General features: G+C 43.9%; 1 protein-coding gene across 1 annotated transcript in view; it reads left to right on the top strand.

The window, feature by feature from the left end:
• Window positions 1-20,430, top strand: part of ppfia2 (PTPRF interacting protein alpha 2) — an 87,156-nt gene that overhangs the window by 8,035 nt on the left and 58,691 nt on the right. The window contains exons 3-6 of the mRNA XM_083758288.1: window positions 1,549-1,623; window positions 9,097-9,204; window positions 14,386-14,607; window positions 18,391-18,537. Of these exons, the coding sequence (XP_083614414.1) occupies window positions 1,549-1,623; window positions 9,097-9,204; window positions 14,386-14,607; window positions 18,391-18,537 (552 nt within the window). The remainder of the gene's footprint in view (window positions 1-1,548; window positions 1,624-9,096; window positions 9,205-14,385; window positions 14,608-18,390; window positions 18,538-20,430) is intronic.

Raw genomic sequence — 20,430 nt, 5'->3', positions numbered from 1 at the left:
CGAGATTTGATTAATTGGCATTCATTCAGAATTAACAAATAAAAATAGCATTTTATTATTATTTTTTTACTCACATCGTAGTAAAATGCGAATCCGACATGCATGTGCACGCACTTATTAGTCGTTTTTCGGCTCAAAATGAGACAAAATCCGAGGTTTGGGAACTTCCAACATCGCGCAAATAACTCCGTCGCGGGTCGTCCACAGGCTAGAGTGAGCCACACTGTAGTGTGCTGGGGGGGGCTGCACTTCCTGGTTGCCCACTAGGACAAATAAAGAGGATAGAGCACGGAGGTGTGGCCCGGTCTGCTGCGGGAGGTTTGCACATGCTCAGTGTAAACAGGAACTGCGATGATGGAGTGTTCCAGCAGAGGTGCTAGATAGAAAGCTCATAACTTGTGATGTAAATAATGAGATCCAGAACAGTTGAGAATTAAACAGCAGTCACCCTTCCCTTTTCAAATGTTTTATATCATCCACAGCACTTGAATGAACAGTATCCATGTTCCTTTGTCATTTCACAAAAATAAAAGTTTGACACATGTACTAAAGAACATGGAAAGGAAAATATACAAAAACATTAACATTTAGTAATTGTACTTGTCCTTTATCTTTCAGTCTGTTATACACAACATGTTTTCCACAGTTATGAAATTGATATACTTTTTAAAATAAAAACAAAATCAACTTTGTACTATTCTCTTTTTTTATATCCTTTTTATTATTTCAGTTCAGGGTCAGCAACTCTCATGCACCTCTAGTACCTCTGCTGGAACACCATCATCGCAGTTCCTGTTTACACTGAGCATGTGCAAACCTCCCGCAGGAGACCGGGCCACACCTCCGTGCTCTATCCTCTTTTTTTGTCCTAGGTTGCCCAGGATCTCTTCTTCTACTTTGATATTTCGCGCTTTTGACCGGTACTGGCCTCACGATCCCTACCTAGTGTAACGGGAGGGAATGTGTTAAGCCATGAATTCCCCTCTTCCTCTCCGCTCTTCGACCGATGCAGCAGAGGAACGCACAGGAATATCCTCTCAGCCCACCAGTGCTTTAGAAGCCGTACAAGCCTCACATAGGCCTGAACGGAAGCTTAGCCTTGGATTCAAAGCACATGACAGGAGTGTTAATGTAAGGCCGAGGGCAGAAAAGGGTTCCCTTGGCTCTGGCAGTAAGGATTCTGTTTTATCACGTTAACCTCAGTGTGGAAGGCTAATGGACAGGGGAAACAAGCTATACAGTACATTACATTTGAAAATAGCTGATCTATACACTACGTTGTGAGCTTGTAGATTGACTATCTTCAACAGCATTTTTTTATTTTAAACACAAATCTTGTGTTTGGGGGGTCCCTGGCACAAATTATTTTCTGAAGGGGGGTCCGCGGCCAAATACATGGGGGTCCTTAGGCATAGAATGGCATAGAATGAATGCATAATCATTATACTGAATGCATATCCAAACATGCAACAATGCATGTTTGGATTGCAGAGACCACGGGTCCATTGCGGAGAACATGTGATGAATTATCGGTTGCTTTGGTTTCAGGTCAGAGAGAGACTACGAGTGTCGCTGGAGAGGGTGTCGGCCTTGGAGGAGGAGCTTACAGCAGCCAATCAGGAGGTAGGAGTTGCTACGTTAGCACAGCTTATTCCAGTGTTTTTCTAGATGGGGTTTCCCAGGGGCCGGTTCCAGGGACCGGTCCTTGATGTGGTGCGCTGTGATGTTATTGCAGTAAAGAAAAATATTCATGAGTGACTCACTATTCTAAATGTGTTTTAATACGATGAATATATGTCCCATGCATTGTACAATTATTATCACATTTAGATAATGTAAAACAAAACAGTCAATTTAGGGGTCAGTTCCGTTAAATACCTGGCTTATTACACCCATTTTCTTTGTTTGGCTCAACCCTGTTTGTATACAGGTGGGTGGTTGGCTGAATGGATGGATATGATGAATGCTTTGGTATGGACAATGGATAAAGATTGGAAATTGACCGGTTCATTGAGAGCTGGAGGAAGAAAAGCACGCCTTCAGAAGGAATAATAGAACATGACTGTATACATGTGAGTGAGTGGCTGACCGCAGTGACCGGTGGCGCTGACAGATGAGGTACCGAATATAAGGGCAGGTCTCGGCAGATGGGTGGGCGGACTGGTAGGGGGCGGGGGCGGGGCGCTACAGCCCCCATCCCGTACCTCAACCTCTGGTCTCATGCCAGCGGTTACGTCAGTGCAGATGGTCCTGTTTTAGCTGTGAGAGAACCCCCTCGGGCTGCCAGGCTGGCACACCTGGCACTTCACTGCTTGCCAGGCTGCCACACCTGCTTACAGTACCTGCCACCCAGTCCTGGGGAGAAGAATCACACTCCTGTGAAGTAAGGGGCGCCTTTGGGGGCACGCACAAAGCCAGGTGTTGGAGGGGCTATCATCACACCCGATGATGATGTATGGTGATGATATAATGATGCTATTTTTCATATGACAGTATTATGCAATGTGGCTCTCTGGAGTGAATGTGGAACCATAGTGGCCCTCCTCTCCATCATCAAAGTTGCCCACCCCTGAACTCAGGGATGGAGAGGAGAGAGAGCCTGGTTGTCATTCTTTTCTTAGTCAGTTTTTCCATACACTGACGTGTATGTAGTCCGTGACAGAGGCTTTAATAAATGCCGCCCTGTGAGGAATTGTGTCAGAACACAAGGTTAAACGCAGCTCTTTACGCTCACCGGGCCTTTCCCTCGATATGCGGTGGTCTTGGTGCCTGGCCAGTGCACCAGACAGATGACTGATTGATGGGACCTTGATGCAGGGGGAGGAGCTGGTTAAAGCAGGCTCGCTTGAATAGAAAAACATCCACACTCCAGAGGCTCCGGAGAGACAGCCAGCCAGCCAGGGGCCTCGACTGGCTGCCTGACAAGCCAGCAGGCCGCTAATTGATTTGGGATAGAGGTCTGGTGGTCGGAGCAGCCACCCGCCCCCCCCACCCCTTCTGTTCCCTCTGGGTTTTGTAGAGACCGCCACCGTGCCTGATGACATAAATGTCAATTAAATATCCTTTGACCTCACACAGTCACAGGTGGTTAAGTGGCTGCCCACTGATTGCTATCCTGCTCTCGTTAGAATGTGTTGTCATGGGCCGTGCCTTAACGGAGGTCTAAATGGATCCAAGTGGAATGTGTCCAAGGGGAGATTGAAGTTTGTTATTGAATCCAGCTGTTCTGTGAAGGCATTTTGGGGCCACCATGGGACCAGTGTACAGACTGAATAAGATAAAAGACCTTGTCAGGAAACACGGAAGATCTGGAAGAACATACTGTTATCTTGTCAGCTCCAATCGCATTGTTACAACTCACGGCCTCGTTAAAGGAATCCCAGGGTGTTGCAGACTCCGTATGTAGTGAAATGAAGACATGCCTCTCTTATTACACTGTTGTTTTTTTTTGAGTGTCGGAAGTGTGCGTGTGGGAATTGAGTGTAAAGTACTTTGTTACAGTACACGCACGTGTGTTGGCTCGTGATTGATCTTAATTCAAGGCGCATTGCACCAGAGAATGTCGTGCACCCGGCTTCTCACCTTGACGAGATCAATCTTTTTATACAGTACACATGAGGAACCAGCCAGCACCCCCGATCCCTCTGTCTGCAATGCATGTCCGTCCTGTCTCTCCTCCCTGTCCTTCACACCATGCACTTTCCGGCCTTGCACTAGACATGTCAAACATGTCAGAGAGATGAAGAAATAATGTCGCTGTTCAGTCAATTACAAAATACACCTCAGAGAGAGAGAGAGAGGAATAAAACATATGCCACAAACACAAAGGCATAACATTCCATGTCTCCAGGTACTCACGGTGGAATTATAAGTAAAAGCCATTTATTTAAATATGGGCTGCAAACACCTTTTGCTCTTTAGCTTTGCTGCTATCCTCTCCTGCTCGCTGTCCGTGTGTCTCAGACAGTAGCCTTTGATAAGGAAGTTGTGGGGTGGGGGTCAACAACATCAAAAGGGAAAGGGAGTCATGTTCATTTCGTTTCTGGAAAACGTATCTAATTTGAGAGCCCCGAGACACATCCCTAACACTGTCCTCAATCATCTGCTGCCTGCAGCCTTTATGTCAGGGCGTTTGATCTCTGAGCCGGGGAAATTACAGGCAGCCTCTGTTCAATACTACAGCAACATAAGGAAGGAGGCATGCTGTAATTGTGTTCCCTCATTAAAAAGCAGTGGGTAGAGTTTGTTTGATTGTGCATTCATGGCAAGTGAACCCATTAGTATCTTCAGAGTGAAGGTCCAATCTTCATGAAAAGTGGAAGTCGCCACCTATCATAATTAATCAGAGGTAATATCTTCACATATAGGCCTCCGGCCCCAACTTAAAGGAGCATTCAGTGATTTGGAAAACCCCCCCGGTCCGCCCCGGTAACAAGATGTGCACATGCACGTTCTACAGTGGGGGGACACGTGACAGGCCAACAGCACACACACCAAGGCCCGCCCCCACTCGATCGTGATTGGCGGAAGGTCCCTCTCTATCCTGATTGGATGAAGGCTGAGCCACCTAGCCAAAAGCGAAACCTACTGTAAGGTTTTCTGACCCCCAGGGGTTAACTGGGAACAGGGAGGAAGTCCTTATATGATCAGCACACTCTATAGTAGGGAGGATTATCACAACAAAACAAAGATATTTGAATAAAGTGAAATCACTGAATATACCTTTAACCCATTCTGGGTGGGAACCCCTTTTGGTGTTCTAACCCTTCTGGACGGGAACCCCTCTTGGGGTTCTGTACAGTATGTACTGCTATATAGATATTTGAAGTTTTTCAGAAAGCTTAGGTCAGGATTTAGAGGGCTTTTCTTTAGAATCGGCCTCAGTCCAAAATGTGTCAAAACAACTCAGTGACCGTCTCCCGTGGTCGCTGACAGGTGGTGGCATGGTTATGGATTCCAGGCGAGGTCTGAGCTATACAGCATTTAGAGCAAGACAGAAGTCACCAGACAGCCGTAATTTCTATTGACTAAAACGTCATTGAACATGTCATTGCAGTGCGAGCTGTAACTTGATGCTCTTCCTTCATGGTTTCATTCGCACCTAATGTCTCCTTGGGGTAGTGTACGCATATATATAGGCACTAATGGAATTTTGAGCACCGCAACATATTGGTTCTGGACTCTGATGGCATTCCAATAACTGTCTACTCTACACACAACAGCACCCTGGGGTAGTGTTGAGTTGTGTGGTTACGTTCTGATAACAAATGTTCAGTATCTTGCAATGGAGTCTTGATTATCCCCGTCAGGCCTGACTGGGCCGAAGGTGAGGAATTATGTTTTAACCCATTTTGGACTGACCAGCTCAGTGGCCTTGTGGTTAGAGTGTCCGCCCTGAGACTGGGAGGTTGGGGTTCAATCCCCAGGCCGGGTCATACCACATACTAGCGTCATGTCCAGGGGGTGTACTTGTACATCAAGCTGCCTCACACTACACACTACAGAAACAGGAGATAGGCTCCTGCCCTATGGGCCCGGCCGATTATAAAAACGCCTTCTAAATCCTGACCTACGTTTTCTATAGCAGCATCACATTTTTGTAATTTCTGGATACTGTAAATACTGTACTTACTGTTCATAAGGGTAGTGTTACATAAAGGGGTACCCGCCTACAATGGGGGAAATGGCATTCTGCCAGTGCCATGCCATCATGATAATTTCACTGTACCTGTATCAGTGAGTGACAAATAAACCCTCTTCTATCTTGAATCATTTTGCCAGCATCATTCTTGTGAGAGCAACAAAGGGTTGTGTAGGCTTATTTGTGTGTGCCTCGATGGAGCGGGCGCTATAGTTTCTGCTATCTGTGCGCTGGTTGTGGTGGGCTGGTCTGGGCCAAATTCGCAAGATAAGACCGGGCCGAATTCTTGTCCCAGTTCAGCCCTGAACGATAGCCAACTACAAGCTCACAATGGATGGAATTGCGATGTGACACGTGAGCTTGTAGATCAGATGCTTTCCTTACTTTTGAGCAACATAAACACAACAAAGTATCAAAAATATATAAAGATGAAATTTGGAGATACAAAAGGTTTTTGCCCGAGAGCAATGATATCTCAGTAGTATACTGCACATCTGTTGTGATCTCAGCACAATACTTCAAGCAAAGTTTGACAAAATAATGACACGGCCGTGATATTTTTAATGGTAGTCGGCTGCAAATGACCTAGACACCACTCCCAATTTTCAGGCTGAATTTAGCCTAGTTTGGAAAGCGGCAGGTGATGAAATGAGGAACCCATCAATTCTCTGCGCCGTGGTAGCTGTCATTGTTTTTAATGGGATGGTGTAAAATTGTTTATGAAGTCTATAATAGGATGTACCCATGAGTTACGTGCGCTGCCCAGGTTGGCCAGCAATTTTGGGCGATTACAGCTGTCTCTTCCAGCCTGTTCCCCAACAATCAAAAAGAAATAATCACACACCGCTGTCAAGGAAGACCCTAATTATTGTTGCCGCCGGTCACCCCTGGCAACATGTTTTTTTTTGACGGAACGACAGATGCTGCAGGTGATGGAGCAAGAAACGAGGTCCGCCGAACACGATAATTATAGTTATTGTCTCGGCACACATATGCTGTTGTGCGTCTTATCGCTGATTTAAGGCCGTGGTGCAGACATTCCAAACGCCGGCTGTCGATGGGAGGTAATCTACTGTGGTTTATTGGGTATTGCATAAGAGGGGAAGCTCCGCTGGAGAAGAGTTCTTCACCAAACAATACTATACAAGCGACACTAATGTCCTGTTGAAACATTTAGAGCTTCCTTCCACAGTTGTAAGTCCCTGACGTTAATGTGAGGAGAGCAGTGCAACGCTTCAGTGATAAATACACCGCCTGTGGGATTTTGTGCTGACATTAATTGTTTAAAAGAACGGCACTGTATGTCGAGCTCCTGAGGACGTTCTCTACCCTCGGTATCTTTGAAACGGCAACATCAATGCTGCATAATTTGATTATGATACACAGTATGATTCTGTAATAGGAGTGTACATTGTGTGTGTGTGTGTGTGTGTGTGTGTGTGTGTGTGTGTGTGTGTGTGTGTGTGTGTGTGTGTGTGTGTGTGTGTGTGTGTGTGTGTGTGTGTGTGTGTGTGTGTGTGTGTGTGTGTGCGTGCGCATGTGCGCGTGTGCATGTGCGCGCGTGTGTGTGTGTGTGTGTGCACGTGCATGCGTGCGCTGTACCCCCTTTGGGGATCCTCAGTTTGGTATGCGATCACCAATTTGGTGATTGGTGACATTTCATACCATTTCAATTTTTTCTCTGGGACTCCACACTATACTGTCAAATCCTTGTTGTTAATTTAACTCTGAGATTGTACACATGGAACCAAATGGTCCATTTGGTTCAATTGTCTGATTTACAAACCTTACAAACATTAATGGTCCCTGGACACAACATTAAGAAACATTAAACTGGGCCCTATATTGGTCTCACACTAATCAAGACAGAAATGTGAGATGAGTTCTCACATTTAGTTATTACTATTAGGCATTTTGTTTAAATGTCCAGAGCCTGGGCAGAGGCAGTAGGACGTTTGGGCACTGGCCTACTTGGAATGATGCAAGTTGGAAATGAATGCCCCACCCACGCACCCAGTTATTATGTGTCCCCTTTTATGCCCATAGATGGAGTTCTTTGTCAGGCATGCCCAAATATGGAGTCTATACAGATGTCAGAACGATGTCAGAACAGGCCAGAGCTCCATATATGGAGCATGTGCAGGGGCCCTGTCCAGAGCCAGAGACAGAAAACTTAAATATCTTGTTGTAAGATTTTGTCCACACTTCCATGACGTATTGATGTCGGTACCATTAGGAGAGATAACAGGCAAACTAACAACGATTCTACATTCTCAAATTGTGTAGACATAATGCTAACCCCTTTTGGTGTTAGCATTATGTTAGAATGTGTGAGAACTTTCTCAAGCTAAATGAGGATAAGACAGAAGTTCTCATAATCGGTTCTAGCGAGCAGAAATAATAAATAATAAGCAGGCTTGGCAACCTGACTGTAGAAAGTAACAGTACAGTAAAGAACCTGGGGGTTATTATTGATTCTGAATTGAATTTTAATTCACACATTAATCATGTTACCAAGATTGCCTTTTTTCACCTTAGAAATATTGCACGAATCAGAGCCTATTTGTCCTTGGACGATGCAAAAACGCTAATCCACGCCTTTGTTTTTTCTCGGCTTGACTACTGCAATGCGCTCTTTTCAGGGCTGCCTAAGAAAACAACTGACAGATTACAACTTGTCCAAAATGCAGCAGCTAGAGTTGTAACTAGAACTAAGATGAGAGAACATATTACTCCAGTTTTGGCATCACTGCACTGGCTTCCTGTTGTTTTTAGGATTGATTTTAAAAATATTTTACTTGTCTATAAAGCTCTCAATGGTCTCGCACCTTCCTACCTACATGACTGCCTGCCTAAATATGTCCCAAACCGGCCCCTAAGGTCTTCCACTGCTGGCCTGCTCGCTTTGCCTAAAAAAATGGCAACAAAAGAATACGGGGAAGCAGCTTTTTGCTTCTACGGGCCGTCGCGATGGAACAAGCTCCCACTGTACCTTCGTCAGGCAGCCTCTGTAGACATTTTTAAAGCTCAGTTCAAGACCCACCTCTACAACATTGCTTTTAAGTGATCTTTTATTTTTTGTTATTCACGTCCTCACTGCCTTATTTTATCTGTTCTTATCTTTGTACCACTGCCTTCTCCTGATTTGACACTGCGTTATTGTCCTATTGTTTTAACTGCATGCCTGTTTTAATGCTGTTTTGTTTTGCTTTTGTTTTTATTATCTTTTCTGCTCTGTAAAGCACTTTGAGCTACATTTATGTATGAAAGGTGCTATATAAATAAAGTTTATTATTATTATTATTATTATTATTATTAGCTATTGAAAAATCGAAGAACCACTGACATAGAAACATAGCTTTTTCAGAAAATGGTTCACTTTACCAAATGGTTCACTTTACGGAGAACCACTGTGTCACAGTGTTGTGTTGTTGCTGTCTCTCCCTCCCATACAGATCGTGGCCTTACGGGAGCAGAATGCCCACATTCAGAGGAAGGTGGCCTCTGGGGAGGGAGAGGACCTGCTGGACGCCAGCGAGGCTCAGCAGAAGCTGCATGGCAAGGTGGGCAAGGTGGTCCTCTCTGTCTCACTGCTTCCACAAACAGTGGCTCAGGACTCGGGGACCCCAAGGTCGGGTCAGGGACCAATTATCCCATTTAGGACTGACGTCGAAATAAAAAAGAATCTTCTAAATTCTGACAGTTTTCTGACATGTTTTTGTATTAGTGGTGCTCAATTTGTCAAAAATAGCAGACCTACAAGCTCGTAGCGCGCCACTCGGTGGCGCGCTATGAGCTTGTAGATCTGCTATTTTTCAATAGCTAAATTATAGCATAATGTTTGAAACACAAAAAGTGGTTCCCGCCCAAAATGGGTTATATGGGTTGAGAGTAAATATATATATATATATATATATTATATATATAATTTTCTGTTTCCTACATTTTTTGAGTGGTGCAACTATACTCCTTTAGACAGCTACGTGTGTCCCTGGGTCTGTCCCTGGGTCTGTCTGTCCAAGCACGAAAATAGCGTCATAGCGCTAAGCGTTTGTTCACCACCAAGTGTCACTGTTGCACAGCCTAACACACAGACACACACAGGCCAGGGAGGAGGGCTTGTACGGTACGGTACGGTACGGTACAGTACAGTACAGTACAGTACAGTACAGTACAGTACAGTACAGTACAGTACAGTACAGTACAGTACAGTACCACTCACTTCAAACGGGTCTGATTTTTTCTCTCCAAAAGATAAAAGAAGGAAAAAAGATCTCAACTCTTCATCAATTCAAAACAATTCCAATATTTGTCAATTATTTAATACATGAAAATCCATAAATAAAATGACCAATTTAATGTTATGGACTTGTATACTTGGAACTGCTGTTTTCATTAGTTTGGGTCCCAGGCAAACGTCTAATTTTGCTCTTGCATCTTGAGCTACAAAGTTTGGGAACCAGTCTATCTCCATCTCGCTATTCAACATTAGCTTTCGCCGGGGTACAAAAGGAGGTCAGTGTGCACATTATATCCCGAGCTCTCGAGTCTGAATCTGTTTTGGTACATTTGTGCACACCCTAATATGTCGATATATTTTCATTTCAAATGAAAGTTTGTACACTCACCCCCCACCGTGGGTGTTTAATTTGCGACATTTTATCCTATTACCATGACTTCCTTTTTTGCAGGCATTCTGAAGGACAGCCGCAGTCAGGTTAGAATGCACTTCCAATGACCTCAGCCAATGCCATCATGTGGGAGCACTCGCGCATCCGCATGGCTGAATAGAAAACTGTGTCTTGATTATTAATTTGTGGTGAGATGCGTCGCTGTATCTTAACGTTGTGAGAAGAAGGCACAAATAATGGAACTATACCGTACCTTGAAAATCAAAACCCAAGTGAAGGAGCCTCTCCACTCCAGGAAGCGTGGCGATCCTCCATTTGCATGCAGTCTGCACCATGCGGGGAAATGATATATGTACATATGGAGAGCACGTGAAATGATATACAACTATACTGTACATATGGAGAGCAAGTGAAAGGAAAAGGAATATTTACTGGTCCACGGGGGAGGGGGACATTACTGTTACGGCTTCACCCACCAGAAGGCTGCTCAGAGCAGTGCACGTGGGGGGGGGGGACGGTTACCTTATCTTCATATAATTGGTCCTCACTAATGCTCAATATAAAATGTGCTACTCGTTCTACTCGTTGTGGACCGACCATTCAGAAGCCTGTCGACTAATGACCTTGTTGATGGGGATTCCAAACGCAATATAAACGACAGTCTTTCTCTTTCTATAAAGTTAGCACGCTGTAACGGAATCCCATTGTTCCCGCATCTATAAGAGTTTTTTCCTGAACTGTCCACAGCCCACCTCGGAAACACAGAGAGAGACTAGAATTATAGAAAGGCCGGCAAGTTATGATGAGCATCATATTGTCTTGCTCACACGTAGACTGGGCCCAGCCAAAGGGTCGAACTGACAACCTTTCCAATATTAAGCAGTCTAAGATGGGCATGGTAATGGTGGTGGCGGCCCCTTAAAGATGGGCTGTTTACACATTCTGAGACACACAAACATGCGCCGACATACACACTCACCGGTTATCAGTTTGTGTTGACAAGTAGTGGAGAGAGAGAGACAGAGAGAGATGGCGAGATGTTATATAGAGAATGGGATGCTGAGTGAGGAGGGGGCTTACAGAGTGCACATTAACCTAGGGAATAAGGGGTCACCTTCTTACAACCTCGTCAAGCTGACATATCGGCTAACGCAGGCCTGTTGCTCTGTTCGCTATCTGTGTCCCACAACAATACGCATTCAGAATATTTATGACACTGGACAGCATTGCAGGTTCCTGCAATGTTCATGTATATATCCCAAGCACCCACCTATAGTCTCAACAACGTTCCACATCTAGCTTACGTTTATTTTTTGCGCATTTCTTTGTCATAGGTAGGTGGAAAAAGCCTGCCTTCGCTAATAATTGACATTATTATTTGATGCCTTGTTCCATTTCACAAACCGTCTCTTTCTGTTAGCCTTTATTTCTCTTCTGAAATAAACACCTGTTTCTCTGACACACATCATGAATCTATACCTCAAACACAGATTCTGGGTTCGGTATACAGTTATAGGAGCTAGTGAACTCTAATCACGTCGCAAAGGCATCAAAGTATATCATCTCGCATGCAGTCGACAGTGATTTATTTTAATCACCATCCAGATGTAAAGTATGCGACGAAGAGCCGAGCGTCAAGCTCCTGAATTTGAATTTATTAGACTCCTATAAACTCCAAAGAAGACAGCAGTGATACTCTCAAAGCCTCTCTAGGACGGCGTTGACAGCACATCGGGAGCTTGTTTTATTCTCCTTGTTCTTCCCTTTCAATCTGGCCCAATGTTTCACACACCATCTTTGGTCTCCTCACCCATACATCTCATCCTCAAACCACCGCTTTTGTCACGGAAACATTATTTCCTCTCTTCATCCAGGCCTTGGGACATTATATTTATTTTATTAATGATTATATTTTTTTATCACTTAATCCCTTAAGTAGCCTATAATTCACTAATCACGGTCGCTAATGGGCTCTACGAACTTGTAGATCTGCTATTTTTTGAAAGATTAGTGAAAATGTGGCGCAAATCATTGAATATAAATTATTTCACAGCAAACGTTTTTTAACTCACATCTTTGTTTTTAAAATAGCACTCCTCTTGCTATTTTAATTTTGGGAGTCCTTGACATGAAATACTGTAGTTTGAGCAGCACTCATATAGTAACATAGGTTTTTCAGGAAACTGTCAAGACGTTTTGTAGAATCTGGTCTCTAGTCTCCCTGTGCATACAGCACAAGGTTATTATAGTTAACAAACTAAAACTAACTAAAACTGCCCTGTGTGGGTTTTTTTTTTTAACCTTTTAGCTGTTTAGGTGATCACAGAATGCTGTAATTGTTTTTATTCTTATTTTTCCTTTTAAAGATGGAGTGCCACCATTTTTTTTCACCCTAAAACATGATTAGGTACTATTACAATATAAGGGGGAAGAACTTTTTCCAAAAAGTGTACAGTATTAATTGTTAAAATCATGCTTTTATGTGGACACGCCCACCAGTTCATTAAGTATGCCTGGTTTGGCTGGTGGGTGGTGATGGGTGGTGATCCACCTGAACTTAAGCCGCACCCACAGCTGTAGTTGTATGATAAAGGGGGAGGGGTTAGGGGAGGGGCTGATAGTGTGTTGTCACTATATTACTGTTTACTTCATTGGCCCGTTTGAATGTCAAGGGTTCAGCCTCCAGGAAGAAACCCTAAATACAAAGTCAATACACAATTGCACATAAAAACATCTCCAGGGTGTCTAATGAAGTACTGTCACTTCAGACACATGAAAAACTGGAAAAATACAAAAATTGTGGCACTCCATCTTTAAATATTTCTGCTTTGTAGCACTTTGAGATTTGTTTCAAATGTGAAGTGCGTTATAAATAAAATGTATTATTATTATTATTACATCTAACGAAAAAAAGAAAAAAAAACATTAACTGAACTAAATAAAAACAATAACTAACTGAAACTGTGTTGTATGTTTACAAAACAAACTAAAACGAACTGAAATGATAGACAAAATGATCATTTTATTTATAAGCTTAATCTAACAGAATATTATTTTTCTAAATGCTATCCTTTCTTGATTTATTTTATTCCACAACACTCACTCTGGCCATTTTCAATCCTTTTTTTTTTTTTTTTTTTTTTTTTTAAGATATTTTTTTGCGGCTTACGCCTTTTATTGATTTTTTGAAGGGACAGACAGTAGGCTGACAGGAAACGGGAGAGAGATGGGGGGATGACATGCAGTAAAGGCCGTGTCGGGCTCGGGAGTCGAACCCGCGGCACACTGCGACTGGATTACCAGTCAGGTGCCCAGACCGTTAAGCCACGGCCTGGGCGCCATTTTCAATCCTACTCCTGACTTATTTGTCGGGTGTAGGATTGAAAAGGGCAGAAAAAAACTAAACCCAACACTAAAACTATAAAAACTAAACTAAAATTAAGCGTTGTCACAAAAATAAAAAACTAACTGAATAAAAAAACGTCAAAAATAAACTATAATGAAAAACCAAAACTATTATAACCTTGCTTGGATGACCCATCTAACCTGGAGGGGAAAAAACCCAAGCAGTGGTTTTCAACTAGGAGTGGGTTGCTGGTGGTCACCAGCAGCTAAATGATAGACAGTTGGTAACCAAATGGACCCCTTATAGATCCTTAACTATTGTCTTGAGAGTGTAAAATGTAGCCAAATAAACCCTTACGGGTCCATTTGGTTTAATTTCACACACTATAGCACAAATATAGCACTATAGCAGACCTACAAGCTCAAAGCACGCCACCGAGTGGCGCGCTACGAGCTTGTAGGTCTGCTATTTTTGAAAAATCGTGAAAATATTTATTTCAGAAAACTGGAGGATTTGGAAGATTTTTCTTTTAATTTTGAGGTCAGGCCTAAATGTATTAATGGTCTTAACGTGGTCTTTCCTCTGTGTCTCTCTCTCTCTGTCTCTCTCTCTCTGTCTCTCTCTGTCTCTCTCTGTCTGTCTGTCTGTCTGTCTGTCTGTCTCTCTCTCTCTCTCTCTCTCTCTCTCTCTCTCTCTCTCTCTCTCTCTCTCTCTCTCTCTCTCTCTCTCTCTCTGTCTGTCTCTCTCTCTCCGGCCTCCCCATACAGCGGCTCTCCAACGGCTCCCTGGAGTCTGCGTGCGAGGCCGGCCAGGTGGTGGAGCTGCAGGACCTCCTGGAGAAGCAGAACTACGAGCTGGCCCAGATGAAGGAGCGCATGTCCTCGCTGTCCTCGCGCGTCTCCGAGGTGGAGCTGGAGCTGGAGACGGCCCGCAAGGACCTCAGCAAGTCCGAGGACATGACCACCAAGTACCAGAGAGACATCCGGGAGGTGAGCGGCGTGCACACATGCAAGCCACGCACGCACAGAGCCCACAAGGACGATAGCGCGCGCACATTGTTAATTAATACTTACTTTTGCCTTCACTTTCCTACAGATATTATATGCCAGGTTCTCATCTCCAATGAGTAAGAAATTGACAGGCACTGCCTAATTTAGCAGCTTAACAGTGTGAATGCAGAGATTGTGGTCCTCCACATTATGTTATTTTATTTGTTGTAAGGAAGCTATAGTTAACAATTAACATGACATGAGTCATGTCAAGCAAGCTGTCACAGGAGGGGTCTCTGGGGCTGACACTGTCTGATGATCTAGCAATTTAACTTGTCTATGTATTACTCTACTCCACAACGAATACCAATGGAACACAAACCTGTTGCCCTGATCATAACTGATATAAAAAACTGATATAAAACCACCAGCCAACCAGTCTGCCCTGCAGTGCAGCTCAACTTACTGGTTATACTATATTATTATAAGTAAAATGAACAGCTGCTTGCTTGTGTTGCTGTTAATTGTTATAAATATTAAGTATCACATTTGCTTGATTGCCTGCAGACAGTTTGTGATCGATCAAAATTCAATTTGAAAATTGTGAAATCATGACACTGACTATCTGGACTGACAGAGAGAGACTGAGAGAGAGAGAGGTCGTCGGTCCATGCGTGACAAATTATTTGAAATAAAAAACCTTTTTTTTTGTCCACACACAGTTCTACATGACATGACAGCATACCTTTTCACTTCACTCGAGTGAGGAGTCGTTTTGTTTGTTAGCGGAGCCGTTGTGCACTCAATTAGCCTACATTTGTTCAGTTGTTTTTGTTTCGTTTCCATTGTGTGTATAATTCGACTGCATGCGTTGCGCGGTGGTGCGGCCGATCTACAAGCTCACATCGCGTCGCGCTTCAACGCATTGTGAGCTTGTAGATCTGCTCTAATTCTGCAGAGCAAGCCAGCACGGCACAGCGCAGCGCAGAGGGAGACAACAGGGGGGCCCACGACCGGACAGCCGGGTGTCGCTTAACGGTAGGATGAAGAAGTGACGGCGGTTGGAAGGAGGAGGCGACGCGCGGCCGTCGGAGGCCCCCCAACCGACCGCAGCTTAAATAGGTGAAAAATCAACTGCGACGGAACGGGCTGCGAACTGCGATGCAGGGAGAACTCTCGGGGCCTCTAGCCACCGTGCGTAGCTGCCTATATTTTAGCTCTGACTCTGAGATGGAAAGTGTTTCTAAAAAAAAAGGAAAAAAAACGCTGCCTAGCGCGAGGCCTCGCATGCGCAAGGCCTAGTGCGGCGGCACCATTCGATCTACCCTAAAAGCGGCCCTGCACACACACACACACACACACACACACACACACACACACACACACAGGAAACATGGTACCCATTGCATTGATAAGCATTGATGGAGATGACCTCCACTATCTGATAAGACCACCCCTCACACTTTCGGGCACCACTGAGATCCCTGGTTGGCTCTGCCTGCCTGCGCGCCGGTTAGCAGTGCAATCGATAGCAATCTGTGCCACATGTTCTCTACTAGGTCGTATAACCACTGCACTGACAAAGACTCAGTGGAAACGCTGCCTTGATGGCTTTTTAACAAGCTGTTTCAAAGCCTGTAAAATCAGAGGTGGGTGTGACCATCATATAGAATGCAGGAGGCTACTTCAACAGGAATGAGGTTTGTGCCACAAATAGGCAATTAAGAATGCAATCACCGAAGGCCCATTCTGTATGTTGGAAATGTCACCGCGAAGAGAATGTCAATGAAGTGGAGTGGACCACTGCTGCATATGAATATAATATATAAGGGGCTGTCCGATGGAAGCCTTGTGTTGTTTAGACAATGGAAAAATAAATCATTTCCACCTGTGAAATATTTCAAAAATAGGCAATCTTATGAGGTCAGAAGCGGCCGGTGCATCGCCCCACATTTTGAGTTTCAGCTTAAGGCTGAGCTTGGCACTGTCGCTGTCGTTATACGACAAAGAGTAATATACAGCATTAATTTATGTTAAAAAAAAAGAAAGAAAAAAAAACACTTCTTAAAAAACTCAAACTAATTCATGTTATTAACTAATTCCTTAGATTTTTATTTGATTTATTTTGAAATTACTGAAGAAAAGAAAATCATTGAATTTTGTTATTAATTCATGAAAATTTTAGCTTTTTTGGAATGTTTTTTTTTTTTAATCTTTTGAACTATTAATTAAAAACAAAATGGGGAAAAAAAATTGGGTCCCGAACCAGTGACATACAAGGTTTCTGGCAGCCCGACAGTGACAGTATACGACTCCCCACGTGGCCCACGGACAGCAGGCACAGATTGATATTTCTTGACACTGCTAACCGGCACGCAGGCAGGCAGGCAGAACCAACCAGGGATCTCAGTGGTCCCCGAAAGTGTGAGGGGTGGTCTTATCAGATAGAGGTGCGTTGTTATTACCACACGCTCCCACTGATAAGGGGGCTTATCAATGAAATGGGTACCATGTTTCCTGTGTGTGTGTGTGTGTGTGTGTGTGTGTGTGTGTGTGTGTGTGTGTGTGTGTGTGTGTGTGTGTGTGTGTGTGTGTGTGTGTGTGTGTGTGTGTGTGTGTGTGTGTGTGTGTGTGTGTGTGTGTGTGTGTGTGTGTGTGTGTTCTCTCGTCACAGAGGAAATGTACTCCGTGTTCCTGAGATACAGTCACATTAGAGAGTGGAAGTTTAGTTATATCGCTGTTTGCTTCTGCTTGCCTAGATTGTATTGCATGTGGCCAGCATAAGATTTACGTGCGTGTGTGTGTGTGTGTGTGTGTGTGTGCGCGTGCATGCGTGTGTGTGTGTGTCCAGTTTGTCTAGGGGTGGAAAAGGATGCAATATAGGTGGCAAGTGAAGTCTTCTGTTATTATTGGCCTTTTATAGGCTCTTTTTTAAATGTTAAGGTACAAGGTCAAGTGCAGAATTTTTGAGGATTTCAAACCTACAAAACAAACTGTCTTTACATTACAAATAACATGGGGCAACTCAAAGAAATAATCAAAACAATCTTGTCCTGACCTTTAAATAGAGAAAACATTGACTTACCTGGCAAACACAGAAAATAAAAGGGTTACCGAAGTAGTGCTAATCCAAACTGGCTGCTCTGACTCACCTACGCAAAAGGTGGCAGTTACAATAAGCAAGCACCCATATTCCATTTAACTGTATCAAAGTACTGACTCTTACAGACTCTCTGTGACTTGACATGACATAAGTACAACGCTGAATTAAGCGCAAACTATTGAGGACACACTACACTTTTAGTGGCCCAAAGTATTGACATGACAACCAATTGCTCTGGACAGCATGCAACACAGCTACTGGCAAACTGTGAGACACTGCCGAGGAGCACCGGTGAGAACACTTCTTTAAGTAGTAGAAGGACAGGCAGATGATTGGTCCAGCTTGATTGGAGGCGCGGCATAACAACAGGTAGGTCTCCTCCCACACATGGCAACAGGACCTAGACTGAAAGCTGATGTCAGTGTTCCACTCTCCAACCATACATGGACGCATAGGCCATGTAGATAAATATTATATTATATATATATATATATATATATATATATATTATAATATATTATATATATATATTATATATTATAATATATATTATATATTATAATATATATATTATATTATAATATTATCTTAACATAATACAATTATGTAATTGTGTGTGTGTGTGTGTGTGTGTGTGTGTGTGTGTGTGTGTGTGTGTGTGTGTGTGTGTGTGCGTCCAGGCCATGTGTCAGAAGGAGGACATGGAGGAGCGTATCGTCACGTTGGAGAAGCGCTACCTCAGCGCTCAGCGGGAGTCCACCTCGCTGCACGACATCAGCGACAAGCTGGAGAACGAGCTGGCCAACAAGGAGGCCTTCCTCAGACAGGTCTGTTCCACACGTAAAGAACTTATCACTGTAGTGTAGGCCGACAAGGAGGCCTTCCTCAGACAGGTCTGTTCCACACGTAAAGAACTTATCACTGTAGTGTAGGCCGACAAGGAGGCCTTCCTCAGACAGGTCTGTTCCACACGTAAAGAACTTATCACTGTAGTGTAGGCCGACAAGGAGGCCTTCTGGACCAGCGTGAAACTTTGAACGCACCCTCCCTAGACGTCAGTGAAAAAAGGTAGTCGACGAACATTTTTCGTCTTAGTTTTAGTCGACGAAAACAACACTGGCACCAGGAGGCTGAATTCTTAAACGTTTGCAGCAGTGCATTATGACCATGAAGCTTGACTGTGTGATATTATACTGCAGAGTTTAATTATGAGAGCTCAGCTTGACCTTTATATCATATTTAGATTTTAAATCAAATTTATTTGATTTTGGGGGGGTTTAAACCTCACACACAAGCACAGGTGCAAGGCCCTCCTATCATTCATGAGGCACCAGACAGTGCACAGTTAAGACTAAAAGACTAAGGTTTTTGATATTTAGTCGACTAAGACTAGACTAAGACTGAATAATTTCAGAAGACTAAATAGTACTAAGACTAAGGTGAAGAGGTGACCACTGAAAACTACAACACGTAGTGTACAATAATGGTTAAAAGTGAGGCGACACCGATGCTTTAACGGGTCAAACTCTCTCGGAGTGAAATTAATCCAGGGGATTTTTTGTGTTCTCACTCACGCACACGACTCGCGCCACTCTAATTAGTGTGTGTCGGAGTGCCAGGGCCGGGGCTTTAATTTGGAGGAGCAGAGTGTGTGCCACAGACATGGGGGCGGCATGCCAAACAGTCAGCGAAAATGGAGCGGCGCGGCTTAGAGCCGATCAGCTGAGAGAGGGGGACAGGACAGTCAAAGACTTTTTTGTGCGCGACGACAGCGAAATAATAGTCTCTTCAACTGGCAGTTTGATTTCAGTCACAGTGTGTGACTGAGAAGAGAGCAGCATCTGTGTGCTTCTCCTTTCACACGCGAGGTGCATTATGTGTATTGTGTGTAATTGGCAAATGAGTCGTTTGCACAATACACATAATGTATTGTATCCCCAGTGGTGGAAAGTAACTAAGTACATTTTATTCAAGTACAGTACTTTAACCCATTTAGGCCTGACCTCAAAATTTTAAAGAAATATTCTAAATAAATATAATATAATATAATAAAAATAGCAGGCCTACAAGCTCGTAGCGTGCCACTCTGTGGCGCGCTATGAGCTTGTAGATCTGCTATTTTTCAATAGGTAAATTGTAACATAATGTTTAAAACACCAAAAAGGGTTCCCTCCCAAAATGGGTTAAAGATGGAGTGCCATGATTTTTCTCCACCCTAAAACAGGATCATCAGGTCTTATTGTTATTGCGAATGCAGTGAGCCACTTACTATGAGACCCTGCTGCTCATGTCTGTGTGTCTGTCCCGCTGTGACACCACCCGCCCGCCACCAGAGGGCGCAGTGAGCCACTTACTATGAGACCCTGCTGCTCATGTCTGTGTCTGTCCCGCTGTGACACCACCCGCCCGCCACCAGAGGGCGCAGCTGTAGCACACACACACACACACAGGGCGCAGCTGTAGCACACACAAACACACACACACACACACACACACACACACACACACAACCACACACACACGAGCTGCGTTCGCTTCCCGCGTTTGCGCGTCTTACTTGTATAAGGAGGAAGAAGTTTTTCAAAAAAGTGTACAGTATTTGTTAAAATGTCGTTTTCATGTGGGCACCCCCACCAGTTAATTAAGTATGCCTGGTTTGCCTGGTGGGTGGTGATGACGTGGTGATCCACCTGAACTTAAGCCACACCCACAGCTGTAGT

Source organism: Protomyctophum parallelum, assembly GCF_964188405.1.
Source record: "Protomyctophum parallelum genome assembly, chromosome: 22".
Lineage (NCBI taxonomy): Eukaryota > Metazoa > Chordata > Actinopteri > Myctophiformes > Myctophidae > Protomyctophum > Protomyctophum parallelum.
Note: the sequence above shows the minus strand (reverse complement) of the source record. Positions and strands in the feature narration are given on the sequence as shown.